Below are 23,915 nucleotides of genomic sequence, written 5' to 3' on the forward strand. Positions count from 1 at the left end.
TAAATTATCAACTCACTGTTCAACTCAGTGTTATCTTTCAAAATAATTTACACATACCGTTATCCAACCTTTCCCGACAACTCGCACATGTCGCGAGTTCTTTGACATGCCCTGTTCTCCAAGTTAGAATAGCTTTACGCCACGAGCCGCTAGTTAGAGGGAGAGATCCCCTCAGGTCTCAGAAATTCATTCGTGAAACATTCCACATAATCTCACGTCGACAACGCTGTTTTCGGTATACATACCGTCGCGTCGCGCATCGTATGCGATTTAGAATACTCGGTCGTGAAATAGTCGCCGTTATTGTTAGGATTATCTGCGACAGGATCCTGCCGTTAGCGCAAACATGCCCCATGTTCCTTCATGAACATCAAGTTTGCATATAATGCAACCACTCGACGTAGAAATTTATGTGAGTTATAATTCATGTATATTCGACTGTGCTTTTATATTTCGCAGATTTTTTATTCTTTATAATATTTGTGTCTGAAATTTAAAGATCTCTCTCTCTCTCTCTCTCTCTCTCTCTCTCTCTCTATATATATATATATATATATATATATATATATGAAATAACAATTACACATAACAAAAAGTAAATATTAGATATTAAAAGTAATTATTACTATTAGTTTTTTTTATTATATTTTTCTTTAATATGAGAAATAATAAAAAAATTAAGATAATTTTAATTAAATTAAAAAACAATTATAGTTAAATTTAATTGATTTGGAAAATTTTGAAAGCTAAAGAAAAACAACAGTATAACTTAAAAAACGAAAATTCTAAGAGAAAATTAACTGACAAAAATTACAGAAATTGTAACTGTAATTGATCTCTACGAGAATTTGTTTTGGACGCAACTTATGTGGCGAATCGCCAGATTCCAGCTTTCCGCTGGTCATGATGTGATATTTAGGGTGACTTCTCTTGTGATTTAATAGTAATAAGCACTTGTGTATCGTCATCATCTGCATTTTAACGAAAGGAAAGTAGACAACATTAATTATTACGCATAATTAATTATTTCTCATTGAAACAACACCGATTGCTCTTCTGTTCGTAATTAGCAACCGTTAGCTGCATAGGACTTGTGAGAGTGTATCGAAACGGAAATCGATCGAGATAATGAAATATCTGCCCGATCGTCGGGGTCTTAATCCGGGCAATGATCCGTTGCGTGCGGCTCTTAATTGGTCAGCCCTCAACGAGCTTGATATTATCCAACGATAAGACTACATGCACATTCGAGAAATGAACGATGTAAAGGATGATCTCGCGATTATACTAAATGATATGCTCTTATTAAGTTCTAAATTAATGACTAATTCTTTGTCAAGATTATCTATGAATTTGATTCGTTCATTTTATTTTATTTTGTTTTTGTCAAAAGAAACTTATGATATATTGTTAAATATATTAATACTTACATATAAAAAAAGTGTGTTTCAAATTTATAAATAATTTATATATAACTTTTAAAATCTTAAAATCTAATAATTCATTATTTTTGTTGAAATGAATAAAATTGTTCTAAATATAAATGAGAACAATGTTATGTCCGAAATCCTGCTCCAATTACTACTTTCATTATTATTGTGATTAGATATTATTGCAAATTAATAAAAAAGGTAGAATAGCTTTTAAAAATTTATTTATTTCTCTTTTTTCGTTCTTTTCGTTATTTCTTATTCTTTCTTTCTTCTTCAATTCAACAATGTTGTCTTCCAAAAAAATTTAGATAAATTTAAGTACTTTATGATCAAAAATAAATAAAATCACGAAAATTCTTTAATAAATTGCGATATTTTATAAATATTGTTATTTTTTACAAAATTGCTTCAGTAATCCTATGAAAGCATATATAAAAATGTACAATCCTGTTTTAATAAAAAAAAAATTTTAAAATTTAAAATTTAAAAAGAAACTTCTTTTACTTTCTATTTCCGCTTAAGAGAAAAAAAATTTAATCTTCGCTTACATGCTAAAGATTAACGTAAAAGAAAATCTTGAAGAAATATAATTAATATAATTAGATATAATTAAATAGTATTTACTAGTGTCTAATTCGGCCCCACCTGCTTGATAGTTTGAGCGTGCGCGCGCGCAAGCACTTATGAAACCTGCGCGGCACGCGGCACGACGACCAGTGCGATTCCTCGTCGCAGTGCGATACGGTCGATAGAAGCAAGCCACGTAGTGTAGCCACGGTGGTTGCATTGAATTGCGGTAGCGAATGCGACGCTGTCGCATTGGCATACTGTCGAGGATCATCCCTGGGCACCATCGATCACTTTACGCGCTTCTCCCTTCTCGACATTGGCACGAGCCCATTCATTCCGCTCGTGGATGCTGGAAGAAATCGCGGCCGTGTGAATAAAAGTTATAGTTATAAGCTCAGTGTATATCTGTTTTGGTGGAGTGTTTATTGATATTATAAAATTTACTGTATATTGATGCAAAGAATATAATTTTTGCACGAATAATTATCTATATTCGGAGTTACACACACACACATATAGTTTACATGCAATTATATCATCTGTTTTACACGGAGAAACATGTTTCATAAAAACTATTGACTGTTGAAGTTTTTATGAAGACTTTTAATAGTTTTGCTATTGTAAAAATATACAGTTTTGTTTTTTTCCTTTGGACTTTGTTTATCGTCGACCTCGAAGACGTAATAACGGTATGGAAATTTTACGCATTTATACGAGTTTATAAGGCTCATTACTAACTCAGAAAACAAAGGCTTTGCAATATGTAAAGAATTCTTAACGAGGTTGCAGATAATTATTGAAAAAAAATCGGAAACAACCGATTCACTACAGTCACGTGAACTCTTTTACATTTGCAATTGACGTTTGTTATGTTACGTCTAAAAAAATTTGCATAGATAATTTCAGAATTTCTGACGTAGAATCGTAATACAATTGTGATACAATTGGAACAGGAAAGTGGTAAAAGAGACATCGAAAAAACTTGTGAAGGAAGGTGTACAAACAAACAGGCTTGAATGAACGTCAGCTAATAATAAAGACTCATGCAAACAGAAGCGATATCGTCATCATTGCCGTGACATTGGACGTTGCTGTGAAAACTGTTTAGGTACCAAACCATCGATACTAGTACTATGAATACTTCATAAATACTGAATTCACGTCACGACTTTCGTGACACAAGGAAACGATAACCTTGGAAAAAAATACGTTTCCTTCTTAATCTTGATTCTAGATTGTTGAATGACAAATTCATTGTAATTTGCGTGAAACAGTTGTTCATTTGTCAAGCATTTCTATCGATCTGGAATAATGCCGGCTATGTCAAAAGTTTTGAGTTTTTTTATTAAATGTCGCGAAGATACTTTTGAATCAACTTGATGAAATTGCCTGGACTAGAGTGCAATTTAAGATGTGGATGTAGATACATCTGCAAGTATCGATCGACCTGCATCTTGAAGAGGATGCTCCCTTTAATCTTATAGGAGCAGAATTTTCATCATAGTCACGTGTCGCGTGAGACGCAGCGAGAAGAGAAACGAGAAGAGACAGTGGGTGGAGAGGAAGAGAGATTCCCCGACAAGCGACGCTACGACGTCGTCATGGAAAATCGATTCACTGCCGACCACCACCCCGCTACAACCACCCGTCGCAGTGCAATGACCTCCAAACCGGGAAGATCCTATAGCGTGAGGTAAGTAGCTTCATAGTAGGAATCGGAGGGTTGCAGCGGAAGAGAAGGCGGGAAAACGATGAGTTTATTCAAGAAAGAGCCTGGTCCCCTCGTAGAAATAGCCGCAGTTTCATACGGTATCCCGACGTCTACGACTTTCGCGATGTTTTTCTCTATTTTACTTCCGGTCTCAGCTTTCCGAGAAACGTTTTTAAATCTACGATCTGGATGCTTTTTTTTTTTTTTTTTTGATAGAAAGAAACTGTTCTCTCATAAAGCTGATGTTTCACATTTGGTACATGGTTTTATTAAGCAAATGTTAAGGAAATGTGTTATATCAATATTTCAATGTTTTTATCTTACTGTGATACTAATTTTCAAATATTAATGTAAATGATGTGGTATAATCATTATATGAATATTTGATTCTATTAGTATTTATTCTATTAGTATTTTTTTAATTATTTTATGGAAATTTTTAAAAAAATTTTTGAAAAATACATATATTTAATTTGTTAAAGAATATTATTATTGTTATATTATTATTTTTTTAATTGTTTAATTTAAAAATATTTAGTACACACACACACACACACACACACACACACACACACACACACACACACACACACACACACACACACAAAATATTTTTTTAAAGAATTTATTTTATGTGTTGTTTAATTTACATATCTAATAATAATAAAAAAACTATAAATTAAAGATAAAATATTTATTAATAAAAATTTATTAATAAAAATATGTGTTTATGCTAATATATGTGGAAGAAATGAGAGAATTTTATTTAAAGATCTTTATGATTCTCTTCTGTTTCCCTTTTCCGAAGTCGGAATTTAAACTGGATATTCTGAAGTTAAAAGCAAGGTCATCTCTTCAGTCAGTACGACGCAAGCACGATACAACAAAAATGCATCTTTTCAAACGCAGTGCCCATAATTCGCATGTGCGTAAGCATGCTGTCGCAAAACATTGATTCTGCATTTAGAATATATATAAAGAGACTTCTATTCTTACATTTGATGTTAAATGTAGCTATCTGATTTTAGAAATCGTTTTATACATTCAAAATGATGTGTATATATCAAAGTATATTTTGAATGCACAATATCAAATAAAATTTAAAATTACGCATTCGTATTTAGTGTTAAATAAATGACGAAAGTGTGAGATAAAAAATCATGCAGCGTTCTAAATTTATGGCTAAATTCGTTTTAAGTTTTATGTCTTTAAAGAAATAACATATTTAATATTAATTTAAATTAAAAAATACTACTATTTTTAACGCTGAATATGTACAGTTGAAATACAAAGCAATTCTGTACATGTGTGTAAGTAATGTGTACTTTTTGATTTCGCGCGTCTTCCAGAAGAATTCGCCGGCGAAATTATGAGATAACTGACAGGCATAATTATTATTTCAAACTCACGGACTTCTTTGTGCACGAATGGGTTTCAATCTTTGAACTTTCTTGGGAATTAAGATCGCTGTCAGAGATCGCTTTGCCAGAGATCTTTCTTCGTGCTTGAATATAAAAAAATCTCTGTGAATATCATACAAACAGCTTGTAACATTGCATTAAAACAATCTGGTCGTTGAGAAGGCCCTTCACTTACAGATTAAATAATTGCAGCGCTCGATATTAAAGATACGAAAGCAAATAATAAAGTTCATCTGCGGAATGTTAATTGTAATAATATTTAATAAATGAATTAATGTAATAATTAACTGATACGATTTTAAGAAAAAAATGATTGTGATTCAACGAATTAATACAGCTTGCCTTTTTTGTTACTATCGATTTTTTCTGTGTCCGATGATTGTTTTTTTTTTTATACTTGACCACAATATAACATTGCACTCTCTATATTGTATTTGATCTTAATAATTAAAAAAATATTACAAATACAAACAAAAAACAAGCACGTACTAAAATTTTAATATTAATTTATTATTATCACTTTAATTTTGAAATGTATTAAATTCATTTCATCGTCATAGATGTTTTTCCATGATTTTCTATATGATTAGTGCTGGAATATACATAGATTTTTAATAAAAAAAGATTTTTTCAGAAATGGCAATTATAAAGCCAAGTTATTCTATCAAATTTTTTACATGTATGGAAATCTTCAATGACATATTCGAATGTCTAATTAGAATGGGATTTTGTATATAGGAATTCGAAAAATGGCAATCAATAATCTATCTTAGTTATTACCCACCAATCAGAATTTACCGTTTAATAATTGCGTACGAAATGATGGCAATTGGAAGCAAGAAAGATTATCTCTCATTAATTGAACGATTTTCAACGCTAGCCTGTATAATTCAGCTTGATTTTAATTTTAATTTATCTTCATCAAATTCAGCCATGCTTTGGATTAGAATAGTACTAGAGTACTGGAGCTTCATAGTACTAGATCACCTACTTTTGAGTCCTTCACAACGATTTAAGAGGATTTCATTGTAACCGGTAACGGCGGGTTTCCGCCGTTTGTCCAACGGGCGCGCGATGATGTGAATATCTTTTTAACGAAACCTTATGTAACATAATTGAATTCAAAGACGTGATGCATATAAAATTGAACATGAAGACGAGAAACAGAGAAAATAGATTACAGAATGAATAGAATACCATATCGGATTGCTTTTATAATAATAATAAATTACTATAGGATAATGTAATTAATCTTGAAAATATTATTTGATCTACGATAAACATTAATTAAGCGAAAATTAAAATATTTTATATAAGAAAAATTATAATAATGACATACGAATATAATACAATAATACGAATATAATAATATGAAGTATATGGGAAATTGTATTTATCAATACTAATGAACTAATTTATTTCATTTTTATAATTAATCAATGAATAAATAAATTTCTATAAATTATCGCGGCATTTAATTTTCATAAATTTTTGAGCAATTTTTTGAGAGACGTATACATATCAATTTAATATATCCAAAGCACAGTATCATTAATTACGTAACGAATACTTTATATCTCATATGTTAAAAGAACATTACGTAAAAAGGAAAGGACATGTAACCACGCGAATTACTGTACACTGTGAATAATTGCCTCGAGATTGCTGCATTAGTACATTCAGAATATTGTATATTCTATAGAAATGTCTTCAGTTTAACTTCCACTTATAAAAAGTACTTGAAAGATCTGTATTTACCAATTATCGATTTTCTGATTAATTTTAAATTAATATGCCAAAAATTAAAGCATCGATAATTTACAAGCTACGTACGTACGATTGAAAACATATAATTAAAAATTTCAGAAAATGAATTTTAAATAATATCATTTAATTGATTATTTAAATTTTTAAATATTATTTAATTCAATACTTCATTACATGCTAAAGTATATATTGTATTAAACATTAAAAGATTTAATAATATGGTATTGTAAGTAATCTTCCTTAAAACTTTCTCTGAGAAAAGATTGACTAATTTGTTAAAAAACCTGCCATTAAAGTTAAAACTATAACACGTAGTTTTACTGAAATACATATAATATTTCAGATTAAAATTTATATTTCCCATTCCATATCGATGAAATGGAAGACAAAAGTTTAGTTTTCGCTATCAAAATGCCATTATAGGAAAGCATTACATAGAAAAAAATCATAGTTTATGAGATTAATGAACAATGATTTTATCGAGCAATATGTATTTTTATTGTCACTAAGTATTATTACGTCAGATTTCAAGCCAATCCTCTCATAGCGAAAGGTGCGGCGTGGGAAGTTTAAGCTTATTCGTCTTATGTATTCCTCTCGCGTGTCTTTTATCCGTTGCTATTACGCTGTTTCGCATTATCGTTCGTAGCTCATCACCGGCATATTGCCCTTATTGCCTATAACCGAGAATTAATTTTCCGATTCTCTGATAGAAATACGTGAACTAATGGATATACGTGATGCGGTTTCCGAGGAGAATGAATATGAATGAAAAATTAATTTAATCATTTAAGTATTTATCTGAAAAGTTACTATTAATTATTATTTTACATATATGCACAGACATTTATGTAGGTCATAAAAATAATACACATTAATGATAAAATTTTGTAAAGTTTTAGACTTAATGATAACTTGCTGTTCCAGTATTGTAATAATAAAATATATAAAATTCTGTACTTCTGAATTTCTATGTGACAGAATTTTTTAAATGTTCCACTCATTATATTTTATTAAAAAAAAATTATTATTGATGAGAAAATACAAAAGAGTAAATGAAATGAAATAAATTAAAGATTTATAAATCTTATTAAAATATTTAATACAACGAATAATAATAATTATTTAAATAATAATAAGTAATTAAAAATAATGACAAATGTTTATAGAATAATTAATATATAATTTTTTTACAAAAAGAAAGTTTTTCAAAAGCTTTTCTATTACGTAATGAATACACAATCTTGATCTTTTAATAAATTATTTTTTAGTGTTGAAATAAATTATTATTAAAATAAGAAATAAGAAATTTAAAATAAGAAATTTTATAAGAAAAAAGCAATTGATTTCCTTGCACAAATTATACATACAAATAATATACATAATATAAAAAAATACATAAACAAATACATAAACAAATTATACATACAAATAATATACATAACATACATACAAATAATATACATACAAATAAAGTCTTAAATTTAATATATATCCTCTAATTTGTACTTGCTGATCAGCCAATCTGATGAGTCAATAACAAATTAATCTTCCGTTTTGGTTTTTTGATGTCAAACATTTCTGTACATATAGTTTTTCTTTTAGGAAGAGAAATTAAATTAAACATTTGCTAACTTTACGTGAAAATTATAAATTAAAAAACTAACATTATTGCAAACCCAGAAATTATTACTAGGATTAATTTTTAAATTGATTAGTAATATTATACTTGGTATACAATTTTATCAGTAGGAACTAAAATATTTTTAAAATATTTTTCAATTTTATTTTTTGAAAATTTGGAGAATAATGTTTTCTTTCATTACTTATTATTATTATATATTTTTTTTAGAAATAGATAAAGACGCTAACTTTAACATTTATATATAATATATTAACCGCTGAAGAGACGGATATTACAATATACCACGCCTTTGTATTATCGTGATAAATCTGTTAGTTATAGCACGGAAAAAGGAGCAATCGTTACAGTAAACTGAGTGGTCGATAAATCCCATCTGCTATGAAAGTGCAAAAGATGAACATACGATGCAATCGATAAGATATCTATGAATATTATCTTACCTGGATAGCTTTTATATTGATTGCATTTTCTTTATATTTTAATACAATGTGTATTTTAGACACAAAATTAATATTTAAAATCTTCTACGTATTATCTTCTACATATTAAAATTGCAGAGATAATAGATTTAAATAAAAACGTATATCTATTTATTTATCAAAAGATTAATTAATTTCCAAAATATAATTTAAATAGTTTTTAAATATTTAATTCTTTAAAAACCTATAATAACATATATTATATTTATAAAAACATTTCCAATAATATTTGGTCATAATAATAATTCAATAAAGCGAATAATTACAAAAATATTAATTAAAATATTAATGTAATAAGATTCTAATATGGCGATGTAATTTGTTGTTTGAGTGTATAGAATATTAAGTGTCAATTGATCTTTCATTTCATGTTGTAATTTAATATAATAGCGTAAAATACAATTTGCAAAGGGTACATTAACTTTTATATTAAATTAACATTAAATAATATTTTATTAATACTAATTTAGTTAAAAATTAAATTTGCTAGCTTTTATTCCTTTAAGCAAATAGGATTTATATATTGTAAGTATATATTATATTACGAAACAATATATTGCACAGAAATTATTTTTTATTTGCTGTGAATTAAAATTAATTTTCCATTTATCTCAAAATGTTATCGAAATATAATAATTAATGAATAAAATACATGTTTTTTCGCAAGTATAATATAATGGAATAACAAGGAAAATACAAAGAGTTTTATCTTATTCAAACTTTGATCAGGTGTGTTTTGATCATATAACATGTCAAGATGATAAGGTGTTAATTGACGTTAGAATGTTCTTGCAGGTGATGACGTTACATGTGTACATATATAGTGAGTCAGAAATAGTGTAATCTTTAGATTATTTCAAAGAATAATAAGAAATATAAAAAAAAAAACTTTTGTCAGATTGTATTCTTTTAAAATTGTTGTGCTCATTAATGTTTTCTGTACTAAAAAATATTTTCGTTTTTTCATACAATCATATTAAAACGCATTTAATTGTCAACATTGATACATAATGTTATCTTGAATTTTGCATGTTGAAAGTTTGCAAAACACTTTTTTAAACCGTTCGTCGAAATATATTAGTCGACAATGGCTCTTATGCAAACCACTGACTAATTATCGGCTATTACGTCTGACTGATGGCGCGGTCCTGATTGCGTAAGAAGCCTATTTGTATGGTCTCTTGTCAGATCAAAGAGAAATTTCAATAAGATTCAATAACATTCAGGTTCGAATGAAACTTATTCAGAAAACGCTCTTTGATAAAAACTTTATGTTAAGTGCTTGAGTAAAGCTATCTAGAAGTGCTGTTATAAAACAATCATGACAGCTTCTATTCTATAGTGATTATTTTGAACTCTTATCTCAGAGTATTGCGTTTCAGGTTAAAGCGCAATCCTAAAAGCGTTATTTCCTATTATTTATAATATATACGTAATACGTAATATGAAAAATATACTCTTATAAATATAATTTAACTTTTAATAAAATTTATATTAGAACAAGTGAGTTAAATCAGAAGCTATTTGTTACATCCGTTCAGGAATGAATTTCTTTTATGCAAATTTCTTGTTAATGATGCTAACTTATGTAAACATAGGCTGTCTTTGATTTCTGAAGACAAAGCTTAGTTTATAAAGTTATAAGTTCTGAAGAAGATTCTTGTTTATTTATTACAATTTTCTCTAAAAAAGGGAATAAGAAAGAAATATTCATGGCACACGTAATATTTTAAAAATTTCTATTTTTATACTCAAAATTCTTTATTTTCTTAGTACTTAATTATTTACAGAAAATTTTTGATCTAATAAAGGAGATGTATGAAGTATTTATTTATTGTTTATCAATTTTAATTGATAAAATAATATGATATTTAATATTATTAATTTTTAAGGATTTTCAAAATTTTAATATTGTTACTTCTAAAATTATTAATTTATTTACGATATATGCTTTTCAATGGCATACAAACTATTTTTTTGATATTGATCAATTTGATTTGAAAATATGCCTTTGCCTTTGCCTTTACACTGAAAATTTGATTGACTTAAAAAAAAATTTTTAATTTTTTGCAATGCATTTAATTAATTTTTTAAAATAACTTAATTTGTAACAAATTAATTCGGATAATTGTGATATAATGAGAACGATTAAGATAATTATTCTGTTATTCTTTCATCGAAGTTGCTCAATGTATTAACGATTGCGTAATAATGTCTCCGATGAGCATTTTCGTTATATTATGACGATAACATTGATATCTCATAAATTTTTTAAGTAAATCGCTTTGCGAATCATAGTGACCTTATGGATCGAATTACTATGTACCTGTAATGATTGCACCGGAAACTAATCGTGCTCTTGATCGTGTCACGCAATGCATCGCTCAATGTGTAAAAATATGTACAACACTTTGAACAGAATGTGTTTTATTGTTAATCGTTTATTCTTTGAGAAGTTTTATAAAAATTTTAAATTTTATTTTAAATACGAGCAAATTTTTACTTTATTTGTTTTTAATATTTATTTAATATTAATATATTATCTTAATTTGAGAGATGACATATTTACATGTGCCAGCTGTACTATATATCAATATCAGATAATTCTGACATATAATTGATTTATTAATTAACGAATTTCTTCTTATTTATACAGGCTGTATAAAAAAGTGTACTTTTATAGTGATGTGTTACTTCTTATTATACTGTTTATTAATTAAGTTAGTTTCTATTAATTTATAATTTATACAAAAAATATTAATATTTTTATTTTTAAAAATGTAGTTTTTTATATTAAAGAATAATTAGAATTCGTCAATTAAATCTAATTAATTCAACTGACTTTTAATAGTACTAATTGAACAAGAAATATTTTTATTTAACAATAAAAAATATTACAATTGTAAATAATTTTATTTTTTTGTTTAAATTGTTCTCATTTTTTCATTTAATATAAGTTTTAATTATCAAATTATTTCGTACAGCACTTGAATACAAATATTTATAATAATATATAAATTAAAATATATAATTCATTTTTCAAACAACATTTATTTTATTTATTAAATCAATTGAAGTAATTAACAATGAATTAAAAATTTTAAGTATATAAACAAATGTTAAAATGGAAAGAATAAAAATTTTCTTTTGTTACACATATATACGAAAATTAACTTTAAATGTAAAAGCTTATGATAATTGAAAAGAAGAGTATTAATTTTAGAACAACCGGTACAGATTTTCCATCACGCAAATTTCGAACTGTAGTGGCTGTCGAAATTACGTGGTATCATTAAAAACTTTTCCAAATCGATACAACAATCTACTTTCCAAGCAATTAAGAGAGATTCATCGAGCGATTTGCAAAATCGTAGCGAGGCTTTCGTTCCGCCGCTTTTATGCGTGGCTTCAATAGATAAAAGTTGTGTTATGAAAGTTCATATTGGTTTTCCTTCTACGATCTGTTTTGTATCGTGATCTTACGTAATCCTGTTTTATCATTCGTCTCTAGTACTAAAATCCGGTTATTATACAATTTCGTTTGTGTTCTGCATTTCTACTGACAACCAACGACATTGTGATGCAGATTACAGTGCCATGTATGGTCGCCGACTAACCTAACTCGACCTTGAACGAATGCCGATACTCCGTTTCGTGTACATTGCCAGGGAATTATATAACACTTACTTTATCAACCCTTGAATGCAACAAGAACATGAGGCGTTTGTATTTACAACGATTTATTCACTAAAAATCAGTTAAACGTTGTAGCACAAAAATACATATTTAGTTTGCCTAGATGTGTGAAAAATTTTTTGTCATTTTATTTTTGTCATATTTATTAAACATCTATTAAATATATTTCAGTATTATATACGTGTATCACAATCATTCTGTAATCACAAACAATTATTTCTAAACAAACAATTATTTCTTAAAGCAAATTGTTTTTAAAGATAGATCTCTTTTTAATAGAAAATATGATTGCTATGATTCTAGACATCTTTCCTATTGCATGATATAAAATATTATAAAAGACGAAGATAATATGGAACGTTCCGAAGGTTGACGGAAAATTAATTACATTAAAGAATAACAGTTTGATTGAAGGTCGTGATGATGTAACAAAGATAAGTCTGGACGATTACATGATTGCGACTGATCGATCTACAGAAGCTGTTATTGAGATCAGTACAATAGCCATTTCTTTCTCAATGAAGAAATGGCTATTCTTCGAGTACAGATGAAAGCGTGCGAACCAAGAGTCTCTCCTCTCGACCGGATATGCCTCGTCCTTTTTACACGTTTCGCAAGGCTTTCTGTTGTCCTGTTGTTATTTGGTCGCTCCGATAATCTGCACGCTCGAGTGTTCCGCATGTTATGTGAACTGCATACCGGCACGTGCCGTAGTTATAAATTAAATTCGTTGATAAATTGTTCAGATAACACGAATCACGAGGAAGAATACAATGTAGCGTTTGTTTCACCGCTATAGTTTTTGTACGTGAAAGTTACATGCTGGCTAAAAAAGATTCCGCGATAAATACGATAAAAGAAAACTTTATATTTAAGTTAAAAAAAAAAGAACGAAAAATATTTAAAAATATTTAATATTTTAAATAAATTTAAGAACTTAATAAGCAACAAGTACTTAAAAAGCAGAAAAAAATCAATTTTATAAATTAAAATATAATTTATTCTTTTAATTATAATTTTATTTTGTATATAATGTTGTAGGATTAAATAAATAAATATATAATACATCACTCCATAAGAAATTATCTTTCCTGCACAATTATTTACAATTATTTAAAAATAAATATATAAATATATGTGTGTGTGTGTGTGTGTGTGTGTGTGTGTGTGTGTGTGTAAAACACACACACACACACACACACTATATAAATACATATATATATGGACAAAATGTGATAAGTATTATAATAATAATTTTGTGTGTATTTACAATAAATATAAAATGGAGATTTTTAGCAATAATTCTGAAATTGTAAATTTTAAATTACTATATTAAATTACTAAAATATTATACGCGTTGAAGATCAATGCGCTTCTACTCTCGAACCAAGCAAGAGGACGATACCGTGCTGTTCCAGAGCAGTGATTCCGGTCAGCCGGAATAGCGGTACACGCTTAGCCGTACGTCTTCGTTCTCGAATTATTATGTTGCTGCTTTCCGCGAGGTGCACAGTAGCACGCTTTGTCGCGAAAGCGGAAGAAACTTACACGCATCATGCACCAAGCCATTTTTTAGCGTTATTTCGCGGCCTTTCTTCTTTGTCATACATCTGTGTCACACATTTTAAATCACGTCCTATATTTTATAGATCGTAAATAAACGCGAAGATAAATTTTATTTGTAAAATGTTGTTGTTTGGAGAATTAAATTGCATAACGTGTTTTTATTATATGTACATACATCATGGAACAAGAGAGTTTTATTAACATTATTAAATTTTGTTTTTCTCTTAATTGTTGCAAAGATATTATTTATTTTCAAAAACGTATTGCTTCTTATTGATATTATTACAAAAAAATGCAAAGCATTATCTTTTGCAAATAGTCAATGAAATTTTGATTCGGTTTCTTTCATGATACCATGCCAATCAAAATCTATCCACGTATCGCTGTAGATAATTTTCGGCAAGGAGTTACCCAATGAATGGCCGCTCGCAGCTCGTTGAGGGAGACCTGCGGGAGAGTCTTGCGCGCTTATGAACGCGATTCCGCCGAAGCGCACGAGCAGTGCAGCGCGGTGCAGCGACGCGATATAGCGTGCCGCAGCAGCTGCGTCGGATAGTTGGTCGTGGCATGTGCGCCGAGTAACGGCTAATTGGCCACCTTTCCTCTCCGGGAGAGGAACCATCTCTCTCTCTGTTTCGCTGTCGACGTACCAGTTTTGTTCGTTCTGTCGTGAGGCTTATACCAAGTGTAGTCGGAACTCCGACGCCACGGGAGAACATTATGGTGTCTTACCGGAGATTTTGTTAAGAATCACGTCTTGTTATTCAAACTATTTATATCGTAAGTCAACATTAGTAGTATTTTTTTCTTTTCTTAATAAAAAATTGAGGCAAGATCACTTTGTGATATGTTTTGACATTCACATATCACAAATGAGTATTTAATAATAAAATAATAAATGCATATATGATTTTTGAAAAATATCACTATTATTATAATTTTAAATGAGAGAGAAAGAAATAATATTTACAATCGTAAGCATATAATTTGAGAAATCTTTGTTTCTGGAGCGGTCAGCTATAAATTTGTGCGCGGATTCGCAACTGTGAAAAGTGCTTCGCTCCGAATTGACCGCGCGAGTGATCGCCGTGAAAGTGCATCGAACAAGAAGTCTAATTGTGCGCGCCGGACTTTATTAACGTAATTCACTGGCCCGTTGTTCATCCCGGAAAGTCATGAACTTTCTTTACAGGAAAAAACTTAACAATGATCCGTAAATTCGAATATTGCATTTTGTAAATAAATTCTGAGCATAAATTAGTTTGAAATATTATTTTATCGTTAACATTAATATTTTATTCTTTTTAATGACATTCGAATGAAAGATCGAGTAATTTTAAATAAAAAGAAATTAGAAGAAATGATTTTTGAAGAATTTTTTAGATATTTTCTTCTTTTTTAAAAAAATAAAATATTGTCTTTATTAGTCTTTTACTTCAATTGAAACTTTCTTGAGAGGTATTTACGTTTATTATAAAACAAGAAATTAATAATAAATTTATCAAACATACAATAATAAAAGAAATAATAAAGAAAAAAATTATTAATTTCTATTTTAAGATATACATTTGAAATTTGTGACATCACGTAATAATAGAAAGTTTACGCACTACATTCTTAAGTTATACATATTTAGATATTTGGAAAAGAAAAACATAAAGCATATTATTGTTAAAATAACGGTTTAATTATCTCTTATAAGGAAAACTCATTCGCGATATTAAGAAAAGTTAAAATGAGTTAAAGAAAAGATTTATTTTAGATATAATAAGAAAGATCTATTAGACGTTGTACTTAGTCTTAGCGTGAATATACTGTTGCTTAATCGTCCGACTAATTCAGAGTTTCGCACGCGAACGACCATTTACGTCGAAAGGGAATTTCGTTCTAGTTATTCCGTTCTAGTTACTATTAACTTGTATCGGACTATATTAACTTCAATCAGGTCATACTTGTGAAACCATTAACATTTTAAGTGACAATGGCATTAAGCATTGTAAAATAGACATTAACGTAAAATAGGAATATCTCTGATTTATTTCCACAAATTAAGTTTTTATTTATATATATATTTTTGGATAATTTTTAATATCAAATAGAAATCATATTAAATATTTTTCTCTTTGTATTACATTTTTACTGCTGAATTTTATAGGAATTTTAAAACTTTTAATCATTTTACATTTCGTTTGTTGATTTGGAATATATAAAAATATTTGTGAGATTTATTATTCTCTTTAATTTTTAATACTTCTATTCTTAATTCTATGTCTTAATTAAAACTTCATAAATTTGCATTTTATTCATAATTTATAGGAATATTAGGAAAAGTAAACTGTTGAAGATAAGGAGTGTTGGACATATGATATAATTATTTTTCATTTTTAAAAAAGGCATATTAAGTCGATACTCGAATATATCGAAATTATTGTTGTTTTCCGTTGTGCCGATTAGTTCTCTTGTTGCATTCATTTCATGAGCGGCTGTTATTGCGGAGATCGTTTTCAATTGTGTTGCAATATGCTATATTTCTAATATATTATTAAGAAGTTTCTAAATGTATATATGTACATATGTACATATATATAGAATATATATGACTTTCATGTACTGAATAAGATAATCCTGGTAAAATTTAGGAAGAGAAGAGCTAGATAAATAAAAAATACACATAAGAAACATATATTCTTATTACATAAATATAAGATATGAGCATTTTTTGTAATCTTTGCTTCTATTTTTATTGAAAAAGATATCAAAAAGATTTAAATGAAAACTTAATGTTTTTGAAAACTACTAATATAAATTTTTACGCGATTTTGTGCCATTTCTATTATTGTTAAATATTTATTTTAAAATTTCAAAATTAAATGAATTTAATTAACTCCATATATTAATGTGTTTCTAAAGAAAATTTAATAAATTCGTTATTATTTTTAAATTATCTATATTATTTTATGTATTATATACATATATATATATATATATATATATATCTAATTTTTTAAAACATTTAAATTATTTTATTTTTATTTTCTTGTGAGAAATCAGGATTAAATATATATATTCCTTGTTTAAGACTATTCCTTTAGGGCAACGAATCTGTGAAGATCCAACTGCAATACTTTTATAAATATAAATATATAATAAAATAATCTAAGACAAGTTTCACAGATTTGTAACCCCATTAAAAAAATTGTGTCACTCACCGATCCGATGCGCAACAGCGGAGTGAATCTGCCACGTAGCTACGATGATTCTGTAACACAGAACATTTAAATTATAACAGCGCTCTAAATGATAGATATTTTACAAAATTTTACATATATTTTACATATATTGAATCTACATATTTGTTTTTCAATTAAATATTCATTAAAATAATAAAACAATTTTCAATAAAAATCTTTATAGAAATAAAGATGTATAATATTTTAAACTGTTTTTCTTTCTTTCGAAAAAAAACTATAAATTTTAAATTATCGAAATTTATTAATCCAAATAAATGTGAAACTGATTAATTTTATGTTAAGAAAGAAAATGTATATTTACCGCAAGGTTGCTCCGCTGGTGCTCGATGCCTCTCCTAGGCCTCCTCCTCCTCTCCAGATGTCGGGTCGTCGGATATCCTCGCAGCACAGGACACTCGCGAAAAATACTCGCGAATTATTATAATCGCGCGCGGATTAATTTTAAATAAAAGTCTTTTAGTCTGGTCACTTGTACGATACTCCCGAAGCAGACTGCGGCGCGACAAACTGGCTGCAGTTCGTTCATTCACTTGAAAATCGGCGGCGGAAAAATGATAGTCGATTAAAAAAACTGATCGATTAATTTATCACATACGAGCCATTGAACGACTCGTGGCTATGCTGTGTTAGTACATTATTAATAACAATAATATTATCTAATATTAATATTAATGTTACTAATAACGGTGCAACGGGTACTGTTAGCTTCTTTGTCTTTGGGATTCCGTTGGGGAACCCAAAGGAATCCCTCGGAATACTGAGCCCCTCTGCCACGTCAAGGCCGTACCCATTGGAAGGGTTATCATTTATAAAAATTCATGATTCCTTTGATGAATATCAAAGGAATAAATCACGTTAAATATGTATATACTTTGTTAGAGTTTCGTCATTTCGATATGCTTACGAGTCGTTAATTACACGCGTTAAGAAGCATTTACTATTACATTCATAAGATATAACACGACTTGGTATCATTTAGCATTGAAGAAATACGGAATACGATGCGTACTACGACCTACCTCTACGAACACCAATGAGACATTGGTAGCGCGCAGAGCGCTCGTAAACACGTGACGTACCAGCCGCGGCACGTAAACTCTTAACTAAAACAACAATAGTTTGGCTAGACGAAATTCAACACATATTAAAAATCAAATTTAATTTTCACGAAGCGTTATTTATAGCATCTTTGATAATAAAACATTAAATAATTGTTATATTTTATTTTCTAAATCTCTGTTATCATATATTGCTCTTTCATCTAGAGTGTGTTTGTTTGGACGCTCGTGCGCTGGAAGCATTGTTTTATTTTCCTTTGACGTGAATATGAATAATAAAAGTAAAATGATGCTTATAGTCCAAAACGAATACATTCTTAATAGACTCGTTACAATTTATTTGAGATACATGCATACACACACACACACACACACACATACGCGCGCGCGCGCGCATGTGTGTAAGTATATATATATATATATATATATATATATATATCTTGCTTTGAAATTCTCATCGATTTAAATGTAGTTTGCATTTTGCAATATATCTATATATATATATATATATATATATATATATATATATAGTTAGTCTATTGTCATCAATATGATTATTGTATCGTAAAATATATGATATATATAATACATCATAAGATGCATCAATGTTTTGAACGTCATTTAGAATTCGTTGCGACTTCGTTTCAAAAAGAAAATGTGAAAAGAGGCGATACGTAACATCACCTGTCCGCACGAGTGTCGCCGATTGAATAATAACGCGTTGCGTGCGCGTATACAATACCCATCGATACAATAAACATTGTAAATAAAATACCAAGGCCGCGCACTATTGTATCGCTATTTCAAACATAAAGATTTCAATGTTTATAACATAATAATATTTAAAGTATATATCTTTCCGTTGAGCTTTGCACACGAAGAAAATATCAGAAACAGGAATAAATATTAAAATATTTTGGAAATGAAAATTCGGAGTAACGTTAGTTAACATTAGTAATTATGTGAGATTTTAGTAACAAGATTATATAATATGTGATGTAAATATTTTATATAAAAATATATAATATTAAAAAATAAATGGCGCGCGCGAAGCGCGCGTTTTGTACTATTTTAGTTGTTATAAAAAGAATATGTAAATACCATTATTTATAACAATCATACAACCGCCGGTTTTATACATAGATCTAAGCTCCTTTGTTATTATTGTCTTCGGATATAAAGTGTCATGTATTTGCAACACGCGTTAACAGAGAAAACAAGATACTGATTTACATGCGTAAGAAAGTCCAGAAGCGTTCAAAGAGAAGGTGATTAATAATTAAAGTCACCAGCAACTGGCGTTAATTGCGTGTATTGAGAACCGGTTCGTAACATGTGTTGCGATCATGAAAATGTGTTGATCATGAAAATGAAACGGGATAGTGACAATTTATCAGTTTTTTGTTTAGTGAATCATTTAATATACACTGTTTTGCAGCTATTGATGCATGTACTTTGATACGATGCAATTATATGTTGAAACAAGCAAAATATAATATTTGAATAAAGTGATATAGATGAAGGAAAAAAATAATAAATTTTGATAGTAAAATAGAAATATTTATATATGGATTTATAGATTATACATGCGCATATATTTTAATTTAATTAAATACTCGAATATACCATTATAGTTATATGTTATATATATATATATATATATATATATATATATATATATGATAAAGGATATATTATATAATATGAGATATGAATATGTTTGTTCGTATTATAATATGTTGTTCCATACTTAAAAGATATATACACTTTCACATTTATTTATTATTTATATTATTTGATACTGGTAACATGCAAAAGAAATTAATTATATATAACAGTTATAACGAAAAATTGATACGTAATAGATACATAGTTGAAACTTAATTATAAACATGTCATATCTTTCAAAGTAGATACTTCTTAATACAAGAAGGGATTTGGATTAATAAGAATTATAATTATACTATTAATATTTAGTATAGCAATGAATGATTATATTTTTAAACATGTTGCATGTGTATGTATTATTAATTATTATAATTATTTATGTTATATAGATCTCCACGAATCGGAGGTCCTCTTTCGCAATCGCTGGCTATGATTCCTCCGACCATGCACGGACATGAATTTAATCAACCCTTGTCGAGGGTGGTCATGGTCCGTAAAACGGATCAAAGGACATTTAGCAAAGGAAGACGGGGTGGCGAACCTCTTCTGGAAACTGTTACCAGGGAAACCGTTGAGCTTTTTAATGGTGGCCGAGCCGAAAGGAAATATACATCCGAAACGAGGGACATCGTTACACCGAAGTCTAGCAGGTTTGATGGTTTTCTAATTATTAATAAAATATCGCAGATACATTAAAATGGTACGCTTCTTTTATTACATTATTATTTAGAAATATAATATTTAAATTAACAAAATGCCTCAGACTTAAATTAGATTTTATAGTAATATATTAATATATTAAGTGATATTTTATTAAACAGATTTTGAAATATTATCTTATATTTTATGTAACGTAACTTTTATTCTTCAGAAATAAATGATTGCTTTCGATTTAAAAAAAATGTTATTTATTCTTGTATTTATATTGTTTAACGTTTTTTGTTTTTGTTAACGATATTAAATATTAATGAAAATTTGTATGATAAATTGATAATATATTCATTCAAAACGAAGACAAACTTTTAAAGATATTTTTATAGATAAATTTTAATGACATAATACACGTAAAATATATAGTAAATTTAAGGTAAATTTAAGGTGAATTTTATGGTAATCAAAGTTTGAAATTATATAAGTCGGCAAGTATTAATTTAAATTATAATGAACAGTTTCTCAACAGCAATTATATCCCGATTGTTATTATACCTATTTGCGTCTTTGAGGCAAAATCAAGAAAATAATGAAGAATGAATTATTACGCTTGCTATATAAATATATCAGAATAGATCATAATGTATCAGAACAAGTGTACCATTTACAAATAAGAATAAAATTAGTTTTGTACGCAAAGAATATGTTTCGATATAAAAAGAAGAATGATATAAAAGAAATTTTTAGTATATTATAGTTGTAATATAAATATAACTTATATCACAATTATAAAACATGACATATAAAAACAATATAATTGAAATATTGTAATTATCTCTTTAATAGTAAATATATAAAAAATTAACATTTTTTAATCATTTTGCATTAGAATTAATTTAAATTTTATTAATTATATAGAGAATTTTTATTTCATAGTGTTTAAAACAAATTGATATTATAGTCTACCATACTATTATCTTTTGCGTGTTAGCGAAATGTTTCTTTGCTGTACATGATTAGAAGTGCGTTTCCTTTTTACACAAACGTGTACCGGAAACTTGTTACATAGGTCGAAGTAGACAAAACTTTATCTGTCGTAAAATCAGCTGTCTGTGTTCAGTTCCTTTCTCTTAGCTAGTATATATATATATATATATATATATATATATACATGTATAGGATGTTTCAGGTTTGCTGCCTTTTCCTTGTTTTTCTAGAGATTTTATTAGTTAACAAATAAATTTTTAATATTAAAACTATTAAAAATTATTAAATTTATGATAAATAGCGACTTCTTTAATATTTTAAGAAAAATATTAATATTAATATATATATATATATATATATATATATATATATTAATATAGATATTAATATGTAAGGTAATAAATTTGCAACCTCTGTGTATGGAAAGATATTTCGAGTGAAACCGCAGACCGCAAGTTTTCAATTATTTTACGCGAGCTAAAAGCAAAAGAACAATACTTGCTTTTTGTCTTTGTTAATTTTAAAGCCTATAAAGAATCTATGAAATGTCGTACGGCATCTGACAGACATTTAATAGGTTTTCTACATTCTTGCGAAGCAATTAATTTCTCTTAGCACTCTCTCGCGAGTAATGTTGGGAATTGAGACAACTTTAGTTCTCAATAGAATGTAGGATATTACATAATGCAATGCATCATCGGAGAAATCTATGCTTTTAAGAATATAATTTGTATAAAAGAATCATTATTTTGTTATGTATTGATTTTTTGTTCAATATGACATTAGTTTTTTTCTTTAACACATAAATTTAATAATGATTTTATTTTTTGTCATTATATTATTTTTCTAAATTATACCTAAAAACATATTTTGATAAAATAATTACATGTAAAATTAAATGAAGGAAAATAAATTTTTGTTGGTTGCTTGAATTTATTGAATTTGTTGAATTTGTTCTGATTCTAATTCTGAATTTTAATCAATTTAATTTTGATATTTTTATATTTTTAATACTATAATACTTTTAATAATACTAACTTTTACAATGTAAAGAAACTTCATAATGCAAATAGCAGTATTTAATAGATTTAACTTATTTATTTTACTGGTTTATGTTTTTCGAGTTTTTGTAATTGCTTTTTATCATAGCTATAAGCATCGAGATCTCCGTAATAATTTTTAAAATCCTATTTTGCAAATTTTTGAATAGTTTATTTCTCAAACATTGCTCATGAAAAATGAATTTAACATTTCTCTAGTGTAAATCGTTGCTCTTGTAGTATGCCATCGCTCAACGTACGTGGAACGAAAAAGAAGGTGGTCGGTTTTGTCGATCAAGTGTCGCCCGACAGGTATAATCGCCTATGCGGCACAAACTTGCAGTTTAACCAAATTCCGATTCCAGTGAAGCGAGAGTAAGCATATGAAAGACAAACTTGCCGTCAATGACACTGATAATACTTTACTAATATCGTAATTAAATGTTTTTTGAAACTTCACTAGGATCGGTAAGTGGTCCTAGTTCACTAGCGTAGGTGGTACATAGAAAACAGAGAGACAGCTGAAAGTTCGCATGCTTATGTTTAAACGAATCGCAAGATGATAACAATTCTGTAAGAACACTAAATTACTAGCTTTCACGATAACACAAAGATGATAACATTCTCCAGTCAGTAATAAAATATAACTGTTGTTAAATTGAAAGTGTAAGATTCTTTTGGTTGTAAGATTCTTTTGGAGGCTGTAAAATATATGTGTGTACGCATTTCTCTTTAAATTATTATTATTATTATCGATTATATATTCCTATTCAATAAAAATAATTTTTGAAATATTATTTTATTGTAAATTTGATATAATATTTGATAATTTATTGACAATTATTTTAAGTAAATATTAACTTTTATTATACAATAAATTGAAACTTATGCACACAATTATATACAAAATTGCATAAGCACAAAATTTAAAACATTTATTATAATTTTCAAAGAGTGAATAAAATTTTCTTT

General features: G+C 27.9%; 1 protein-coding gene across 8 annotated transcripts in view; it reads left to right on the forward strand.

Annotated features, from left to right (window-relative positions):
- The first annotated feature begins 2,157 nt into the window (after positions 1-2,157).
- LOC105427045 (uncharacterized) overlaps positions 2,158-23,915 on the forward strand; it is a 29,089-nt gene continuing 7,331 nt past the window's right edge. The window contains exons 1-4 of one of the 8 annotated variants that reach the window (XM_089077676.1): positions 2,158-3,111; positions 3,427-3,696; positions 20,655-20,915; positions 23,184-23,318. In XM_089077676.1, the coding sequence (XP_088933802.1) occupies positions 3,605-3,696; positions 20,655-20,915; positions 23,184-23,318 (488 nt within the window). In that variant the 5' untranslated portion in view covers positions 2,158-3,111; positions 3,427-3,604. Of the gene's footprint in view, positions 3,697-14,792; positions 15,069-20,654; positions 20,916-23,183; positions 23,319-23,915 lie in introns of those variants that run through there. The other 7 variants (XM_011638581.3, XM_089077677.1, XM_089077678.1 and 4 more) reach the window with 7 other exon arrangements.

The sequence above is a fragment of the Pogonomyrmex barbatus genome, unplaced genomic scaffold (assembly GCF_055798465.1).
Source record: "Pogonomyrmex barbatus isolate J1 unplaced genomic scaffold, ASM5579846v1 scaffold20, whole genome shotgun sequence".
NCBI classification, from domain to species: domain Eukaryota; kingdom Metazoa; phylum Arthropoda; class Insecta; order Hymenoptera; family Formicidae; genus Pogonomyrmex; species Pogonomyrmex barbatus.